At 33.3% G+C, this 9,578-nt stretch overlaps 1 protein-coding gene across 1 annotated transcript; it reads right to left on the reverse strand.

Annotated features, from left to right (window-relative positions):
- Nucleotides 1–892: 892 nt before the first annotated feature.
- LOC130969675 (40S ribosomal protein S27-2-like) lies at nt 893–1,938 on the reverse strand. Its single transcript, XM_057895521.1, has 4 exons — nt 1,798–1,938; nt 1,498–1,599; nt 1,312–1,340; nt 893–1,205 (listed from the first exon to the last, which is right to left on the reverse strand). The coding sequence occupies exons 1-4, from the start codon at nt 1,798–1,800 to the stop codon at nt 1,079–1,081; spliced, it is 261 nt and encodes an 86-aa protein (XP_057751504.1). The 5' UTR covers nt 1,801–1,938; the 3' UTR covers nt 893–1,078.
- Between the last annotated feature and the right edge of the window lie 7,640 nt (nt 1,939–9,578).

A 9,578-nucleotide genomic window follows, 5' to 3' on the forward strand; every position in this document is an offset into this window, starting at 1 on the left:
ATTTACACACTAAAATAAGTTATATATATATAATTTAATTTATTTTTAATATATATTTTATTCTAGTAATTTATTTTAATAGTAGTGTACACTTGTATGGTTGGCTATCTATTTAAATATTCACCTTTCCATTTCTTGATTATGCTATGCATTTAATCATACATTTTTTCTTGACATATCCTTGCTATTGGTTCATTGACTTCATTCACTGGTTTGTATATGAATATATTGTATTTTAAAATGAATCTACGCAGATAGTAATATGTTAACATATAAGGAGAATCTCATTCCAACAATTCTTCTAGGTTCTATCTTCACAATGAACGGATGAAAAAGAAACTATCCCACAAAAAATACTGACAAAACATATTTCCAAATATTTGAATTTTCTTTTTTTCATCCTTCTTGCTGTGATTGCAGAAGACAGGAATTTTTTTTTCTTGAACTCATCTTGAACTAAGCAACTTCAGCTCCATTTTGAACCAACTTATCAACTAGTTTTAAGTCTTATCTAGCTTTGGGGATCAGTCATTTAACTATAATGCCTACTCCCATGAAGACAACTTGTTAAGATAATATTGTATATTATTAGATAATTCGATTAAACATGTTAAACTATCGGTTTATAATATCATTTTGACACGAAGATGTCTTATACATCCACCTAAGAGAGGACAAGCAAAAAAGTAAATGCACCTACCCACCACAAAGAATACACCCTATTCCCTGCATATACCATCTATAGGCTACCCCAAACTAAGTGAGAAGCCTTAAGCGCATCATCAAGCAAATCCACATTGAAGAAAACTAAAGTACACCCTATCAGATCACATGTACAAACCGATCCTAGCAGGGAAAAATTATAACTCAGGAGTCAGGACAGCCAAAATCATGTTGCAATATAATAGACTAAACAAAAATGCTTGGTCTCGTTACAGTCTTTGGAGAAAAAAAAAAAAAGTCTTGCAATGTAGCAAAATTAAATATATCATAACTCAAACATGACAAAACCATTGATCAATCCCAAAGAAAACAAAACTCTCCAACCAAAGGCTAAAAGAGAAGATACCACCCCCATTTAGTCTCCCTTCTTCCTAAACGAGCAGCCCTCCGTTAGCCTTGCTCTTCCACCTGTAGGTTGGCACAAGACCGTTTGGCAGTTTCCACAAACCACGACTGTCTGAGAGTGGCTGAATACAGTCGTACTGCATCAACATGGAAATCAAAACGTCAAAATCACTCAAGATCAAATCATTTATTTGCCCACAATTATAACTTCAGAATCAACAGGAATGAATGGATGCAACTTACATGTTGAAGCAACCTTGGCATTTCACATCCTACAAGACAGGAATACAAGAAACAAATTAAATAGACAAACAGATAACAATTAAAACTTGGAAAGAAACGAGCCAACCTTGGATCGAATCCAGCGTGTGGTTCAACAAATGATAAAATACAATTTAAGAGAGAGCTATTATAAAAAAAATAGAATACCATGAAGAAAGAATTAGGAGACTGAACAAGACGCTTGAGCTTGTGCTTTCTCTTCTCAAGTTCAGCCGGTGGATTAAGCAAATCAATATCGTTCTGCAGAACCTACTCAACACAAAATCACGATAAATTTCGGTTACCGTTACTAGGGAAGGAATAAAACCCTAAAAAAAAATCCAAATGTATATAACAGAAAAGAAAGTTGTCTTTGTATAAAACATCATTCATCTACCAACAAACATAATGAATACCACAAAGAAAACAGATCTAAACACAAACAAAGAAGAAAGAGATTATACTTACCATGCTGGAGAAAAAATAAGTAGCGGCAAGGAAACCTCTGAAGAAGAGAACCCTAGGAATGTGGCAGCAACAAACTCAGAGTTTGGCTAAGTTTGGCTGCATGAGATTTAAAGAAAAAAAAAAAGGACGTAAGTAGTGATGTTTATGTAAAGTGGTTTTCCTCTTACCCAGCCCAATATTTAATAATGGGCCAGTTGTTAATATTTTTCTGTCTTTCAAATTTTGTAATTTATTCTATATCAACCAAAAAATTCAAAATATTCTAGAATACTCATAATATTTTAGTGTCAATGATGCTAACCTGTGTAGTTTGGTGCCAAGTTTATTAGTAATGAAATTTGTTAACAAACAATTATTAATTATAGTAAAATTTATCAATAATTACAATATTTATATCATATCTAAGATTATTGTTTCATCGTAATAGTCGATTTTGTCAAAACACTATAAATTGGAGTCGTTTTTTTTTTTTGGGGTCAATGCAGAGTCATTATTTATTCTTTACTAATTTTATGAGATTTGTATGAATGTATTTTATTTCAAGTGCATTCCTTAGTGGCAAGTTCCACATGCCAACTACTCATGGCTTTCTTTAAATCTTTATATTTTTATTTACAATGTATACCTTTATAGCTTATTTTTATTATAATTTCATCTATAAATTGGCCATTAATGCGTATATTATAAAAACAATTTATCTCTACTTACAAATCATTCAAACAAATAAATTCAAATAAGTAGTTTTGACATAATTCATCTCATGTGCCATTATTTTTAACAAACTTTTGACTCAACGCGTGAATATATAATTGCCTTTTTCATACCAATTTCGTTTCTTTTTTCGAATTTTTTCACCGTTTTCTACGTCTCTACGTTCTGTTCCATCCCTGCGCTCTCTGCATTTCTCTTTCTTCTCTATGTTCTCTTCGTTCTCTGCATTCTCTTCGTTCAAGTTCAATGATCTTTTATCTTATTTGAAGCTTTGGATCAAAGTTTTTGAAATCAAGCTATGAAATCAAGTTTGAACAGTTATTTCGTTGTCGAAGATAAAGAATGATTCAAGTTCAAACTGTCAATTGAACTAGTGAAGTAGATTATTATTTTGAATCCAATCAAGTGGCTGAAATGTAGTTCAATTCTAGTTAATGTTGTTCGTTAGTAGTTTATAATTCTACAGGTGAATAATATTTTTTTGTTTGTGAAAATTACTGTTTATGGTTGATGGTTTGAATTGAATGTAATGTATGAGTTCTGAATCTGAATTAATATTGTGATGAATCTGTTCCATCTCGTTTCGGTGTATTTTGATTATAAATTGGTGTATTTTAGAACTGTTTCGGTGTATTTTAGACATTTTTCGGTGTATTTATAAGTTCAAACTTTTCATTGAACCAGGACGAATTGTATTATTATTTTGAATCGAATTAAGTGGTGAGGTGTGGTTTGAATCTAGTTAACGTAGTTTGTTAGTAGTTTATGATTTTGTAGTTGAATCATTTTGTTCTTGTTTGTGAAAATTGATGTGCATGGTTGATGGTTTGAAAGTAATGTACGAGTTCTAAATGTGATTTTATTATTATTATGAATCTGTTTTGTTCTTAGTTTCGGTGTATTTAAGTTTCTAATATGGTTCATTTTGGAATGATTTCGGTGTATTTCTCAGTTTCTATGCGATGTTGATGAGCAGTTTGTTCCAAAGATTGGAATGACTTTTAACACAGTTAAAGAAGCTGAAAAATTCTACAAAGATTATTCTAAACTTGCAGATTTTTTTACGAAAATTCAGAGCACAAATAAAAAGAAAAATAAAATTAAGAACCAATTGATTACATGTATCAGAAAGGGGAAATGAAAACCGAACATATCTCCAACTGAGAAGACAAATCCCTTAGCTGGATTAAATTGTCCTGCAATAATTATATATATATATATATATATATATATATATATATATATATATATATATATATATATATTGAAGGATGTTGGTGTTTGGATCATTTTGAAGGTTGTGTTGCATCATTCACATTCGTACTGTCCAAATCAAGCAAAGATGCTTAAACAACACAGGTAACTAAGCATGTTTATACGACATACAATAGAGAACAACGAGAAAACTGAAATTAGACCAAGTTAAACATACTAATCATTTGTTGCAGCAGCAGGGGGTCACCGTGAATTAAGTCTTATTGAAAAAGATGTGAGAAATTACATCACGAGAGAAGTGCGGAATGTTTTGGAATTAGAAGATGCAAGAGAATTTGGAAAATACTTATTAAGAATGAAAAAGAAGAATCAGAATTTCTTTTCGCAAGGTTACGAGAACCAAACCGGTCAATAAACTGGTAGAATGACTGGTTCACTAGTTTAATGGTTTGACCGAGATTCAATCAGTTTAATTAACCATCAATAATTATGCCACTTTCAACCATCAACAATTATGCCACTTTCATAACCATTATAATAACCAAAAACTTAACACACTTAACAATTAACACAGGGGTAGTAATAACACTATTCTCCCTTGAGTTATCACAAGTAATCAGCAATCCTTATCAATCAACAACAAAAGTATAAAATAATAAAATTTTCAAAAATAATTTCTTATAATTAAAAAATAGAAAGATCAGAGAATCCAAAAACAAAAAAGTTATATTAATCCAAACTCAGCAATCATACCACCACCAACTCTAACTCAGAATACAACAAACAAAGAAAAACAGCAACTCACCCCAACTCAGAACACAATAAACAGAACAAAAAAAATAGTAACTCAATAATCAGATTTTAGATTTCAGTAACTCAGTAAAATTAACAAAGTAAGCACCCATAAATTAAAGCAAACATAGATTTGAATCATTAAAAAATTGGAACTCAAAATAACCCTAAACATTAACAAAAGAAAAAAACTAAACCAGAGCTACCGACGATAGAGGAACCAAAATGACGTCGACAGAGGAACGAAACAGGCAATGAAGAAGGAATGAAATTCAACTACCGGCAAGGGAGGAACAGTGAGACAGAGATGAGGATCGAGAAAACTGACCAGCGATGGAGGAATCCAACCGACTACGCTTTGATCTGCAAGTCCACGACGATGAAGACGAAGACGAAGATGAAGACGAAGACGATTTAGAGAAGACGGCCATGAAGAAGCTTGCAAGTCCAAAGGCAACGACGTGGAGGAGAAGAGGATCGACAGCCAAGAGCTTCGAGCTAACCCTCTGTCGTCATTACCGGCGATGAGGCACCCTCTGGCTGACGAGAAGAGTTTGCCGATGGCAGAGGCGGTGGCTGTTGCTGCTGGTGGAGGTTGAGAGAGAGAGGGGCTGCTGGTTGAGAGAGAAAGAGGGGATAATGGGTTAGCCAGTTAGGGTTTTTGGGGGAGATAGGAGTATTTATATGCTTAATTTTCTTTTTTTTTTAATTATAACTTTGAAAACGGTTAAAAATTGTCCGATTTGTCGGTTTATTCTCAGTTTGACCGGTTTTTTGTGGTTTTTTCCAAGTGGTTTTACATATCAACCGAACCGGCTAGAAGACCAATTCCTGGTTAAATCAGTTGAGCTGGCTAGTCCGGTTCAATTTTCAGAACACTGCTTTTTCGAGCTTTAACTTGAGGTTGATTAGTTAATTAAGATTGTTTTTGGACCGACACAAGAAGCAGGGCTGCCTATGAGCATTTTGGAGATGTTATTTCATTCGATACCACTTACAATACAAACAGGTAATATGTTATTTTGGTTTATGTGTATTTTGGTATTATTTTTGGTGTATTTTGATAGTTTTCGGTGTATATATGATTTGTTTCTGTATCATTGTATTCATGTATAATCTGAGTTTTGGTTCTTTTGTTAGGGTGAATCACTACGGTCAGTCAACACTTCTAGAATGTGCTTTGATGAAAAATGAGGGTATTCAATCATTCAAATAGTTATTTCAATGTTGGCTTCGTTGCATGAAAAGAAATACTCCGAAAGGCATTCTTATCGATCAATGGCATCGATGCAAAGGGCTATTGAGGCTTGTATGCCCACAACAATTTACTGGTGGTGTATTTGGCATATCATGAAGAAGATTCCAAATAAATTAAATGGCTATAAACGACATGAAAAAATTAAACACAAGATGTATCATGTTATTTGGAACTCTTTTACAAAGAATCATTTGATAAGAGTTGGAATGATTTTCGAATGAAATATGGTGTTGGGGACAATAAGTGGCTTTCAAGTAATGGTATCTTTAGTAGGATTAAATGATGTTTTTACTCTTAGTATGTGGATATTTATGAGCTTTTCTTGTGCAGTAGAAGTTCAAACTTTACTTCTTTTGGTGAATTTCGGTTCTGATTTAGGTATTTTTCTAATTTTTTCAGTGCTTTTCGAAGATCATCATTTATGAATTCCAATTTACTCGATCACCACTTCTAGGTCGGGATGATAAGCACAAAAAAAAGTGAGAGCATGCATGCAAGTTTATTACACGCAATAGCTCACTTATCCAATTCGTCAAACAGTACGATAATTGCCTAGGAAGTAGAAAGTAGAGAGAGAGAGAGAGAGAGAAAAAGAGAATTGGTTGTTGCAGATTTTCATACCATCATACCTTGTGCAACAAAATCCTTAATAGAAGCTTAATTTTAGCATGTGTATACTCACGAGAAGTTCAGAGAAGTCCAAGCACAATTTAGAGGAAATGTAAATTGCATTACAAGATCAACGCAGTTCGCTCTAGGCTATACGGTATATGAAGTCGTAGAACAGGTTTCAAACTCAACATTCAACAAGTTTGCAGTTACATACGACGCGATATCCTCTCAAGTTAAATGCCAATACTTATTATTCAAGTCAAGAGGGATATTTTGATGTCACTCTCTGAGGACGTTAAGTTTTGAGCGAGTAAATAAAGTGTCACCAAGATATATATTAGAACGATGGAGTAAGAACATAAAGAGGAGACACACACATATCAAAAGCAGTCACGACAAGTCTCTATTGGAGCCAAAAAGTAGAAGATTTGACGATTTGGTGTTTGACGATTTGGTGTTTCGATCACAAAATATCTGTGAATTTGCATCAGAATCTGAGGAGTTGACTATAGAATTCTACATCGCGCTTATGATAATGCTATGGTTGAGAATGTAAGAACACATAGCCAAAAGAAACAGGAAATGTTCATTATCTCACGACAATGCTTCGCTGGAAGATATTAACGAGCTTCAAAATCCTCCAGGGGTGAGAACAAGAGGACGCCCAAAAAATAAATTGGAATTGAATACTAAAAAACAGATTGTAAATGCTGCAAAGAAAAAGAAAAAGAAAATTGAGTGGTGAAGTCATACAATGAGGTAAAACTTATGTTCCTTAAACAGCGAATATTGAGTTTATGCATGTTAATAGTTTTGCTAATATATGATTTACCTTTTGCAGTTGAACCTTTTTTTATGTTGGTTCAGTGGTGAAGTCAAATTTCTGCCATTATCATGGACATATTATAAATTATCAGTTCAAAGATTCAAGAGAATAAGATAGATTTCGGTGTGTTTATGAATCCATTTCATTGTTATTTGACATAATTTCGAGGTGATCTACGTAATGTTCTTTTTTTATAGAGATGAAGTTTAGTGTTTATATTTTCTTATTTTATTCTATTTTACAATATTTTGAAATTAGTTTCTTCAATTATTTGATGGGATTTATTTGTTTTAAATATGCACTACACATAATTCGATGTTTATTTGAATAGTTTTCGGTATATTCTGGAAGCATTCGATGTATTATAGAATTTATTCTTCCTTTTCTCTATTTTTTTTAACCTGGATTTATTCAGATTAACAGTATTTCAATACAGTACAGACAGATTCATAGAAGTTCAATTTTGCAAAGAAAAATTATGAAAAGCTTGAATTGAATATTTACAAAGATACAAAGTATGTTTTTGTTTGAACTATACAATGCATATACAATTCAGTACACAACCAATATAGAAATTCTTAACAATTTACAATATTCAAACTATGTATTATCAATTTTCCCTAATTCCAATATACAGTAAGGACTTAATAATGTAGCAGATGGCTTGGATAGTCTAACGGCTTCACATTCTTGAATGACTATATCACTAAGTTGATTCATTTCGTCAAATAGAATGAGTAAAGCATATTCGACTCTGAAATTATCAACTTGTTCCTACAGCTTAAAGAAATTTTTTTATTAAACTCTGTTAATTTAGTAATGGAGAGTTTTTTATTTTTAAAGATAGTTACCTATTTCCAATTCTTCCATGAATATTTTCCTATTTTGATCTTTTTTGGATCAAATATCTCTAGCCATTTCATCACATATATTACAGAATTATATCAAAAAACAAAAATAAAATACACATTAAAATAGGACAGTACTAAAAAATACAATCAAATTTATTAAATAGAAAGATTACACACTGTGCTCGCTGCCCACTGATATTGACGTATGATACTTCGATACCCTCATCCTCGTCTACCAAAAGTTTTCCTCCGGCAAACACTCCCATTTATGAAATTATGAAGCTCTAAAAACCAAAACAAGCCAAGTATAAGAAACTTTATATTTAACATTGATGAGCGGATAATTTATACGCTTTTTGGCATTATTTTTATGTAGTTTTTAGTATATAATTATTAGTTTTTATGCAAAAATCATATTTCTAGACTTTACTATGAGTTTGTGTGTTTTTCTGTGATTTCAGGTATTTTCTGGCTGAAATTGAGGGACCTGAGCAAAAATCTAATTCAGAGGCTGAAAAAGAACTACAGATGCTGTTGGATTCTGACCTCCCTGCACTCGAAATGGATTTTTTGGAGCTACAAAATCCCAATTGGTGCTCTCTCAATTGCGTTGAAAAGTAGACATCTTGCACTTTTCAGCAATATATAATAGTCCATACTTTGTCCGAGTCTTGATAATGCAAACTGGCATTTTAACGCTAACTTTCTACCCTTTTCTGGCGTTAAACGCCAGAACTGGCATAAAAGCTGGAGTTAAACACCCAAACTGACACCAGAGCTAGCGTTTAACTCCAAGAAAAGCCTATGCATGTGAAAGCTTCAATGCTCAGCCCAAGCACACACGAAATGGGCCCTGGAAGTGGATTTCTGCATCATTTAATTATCTCTGTAAACCCTAGGTTACTAGTCATTATAAATAGGACCTTTTACTATTGTACTTTCATCGAGAGATCGGAAGATCGGGAGATCTTGAGATCATTGTTGAGACTATCTTTGTATCACTGTTGATCTCTTGATCACGCTTAGGGGGCTGGCCATTCGGCCATGCCTGGACCTTCATCACTTATGTATTTTCAACGATGGAGTTTCTACACCTCATAGATTAAGGTGTGGAGCTTTGTTGTTCCTCATGAATTAATGCAATTACTAATGTTTTCTATTCAATTCAAACTTATACTTGTTCTAAGATATTCATTCGCACTTCAACATGATGAATATGATGATCAAGTGACACTCATCACCATTCTCACTTATGAACGTGTGCCTGACAACCACTTCCATTCTACCTGAAAACAAGCTTGAATGTATATCTCTTGGCCTCCTGGTCCACGACGCATGGTTGCCTCTCCTAACAACAGAGCCTTCCATTCCATGAGATCAGAGTCTTCGTGGTATAAGCTAGAATCAATTGGCAGCATTCTTGAGATCCGAAAATTCTAAACCTTGTCTGTGGTATTCCGAGTAGGATCTGGGATGGGATGACTGTGACGAGCTTCAAACTCGCGAGTGCTGGGCA

The sequence above is a fragment of the Arachis stenosperma genome, chromosome 3, assembly GCF_014773155.1.
Source record: "Arachis stenosperma cultivar V10309 chromosome 3, arast.V10309.gnm1.PFL2, whole genome shotgun sequence".
Lineage (NCBI taxonomy): Eukaryota > Viridiplantae > Streptophyta > Magnoliopsida > Fabales > Fabaceae > Arachis > Arachis stenosperma.

What these genes read in the sequence shown, in the direction of transcription:
- LOC130969675 (XM_057895521.1), bottom strand. An exon ending in CTCCTAATTCTTTCTTCATG is followed by an intron (nt 1,341 to 1,497) that starts GTATTCTATTTT and finishes CCTGTCTTGTAG; the next exon opens with GATGTGAAATGCCAAGGTTG. An exon ending in TGCCAAGGTTGCTTCAACAT is followed by an intron (nt 1,206 to 1,311) that starts GTAAGTTGCATC and finishes ATGTTGATGCAG; the next exon opens with TACGACTGTATTCAGCCACT.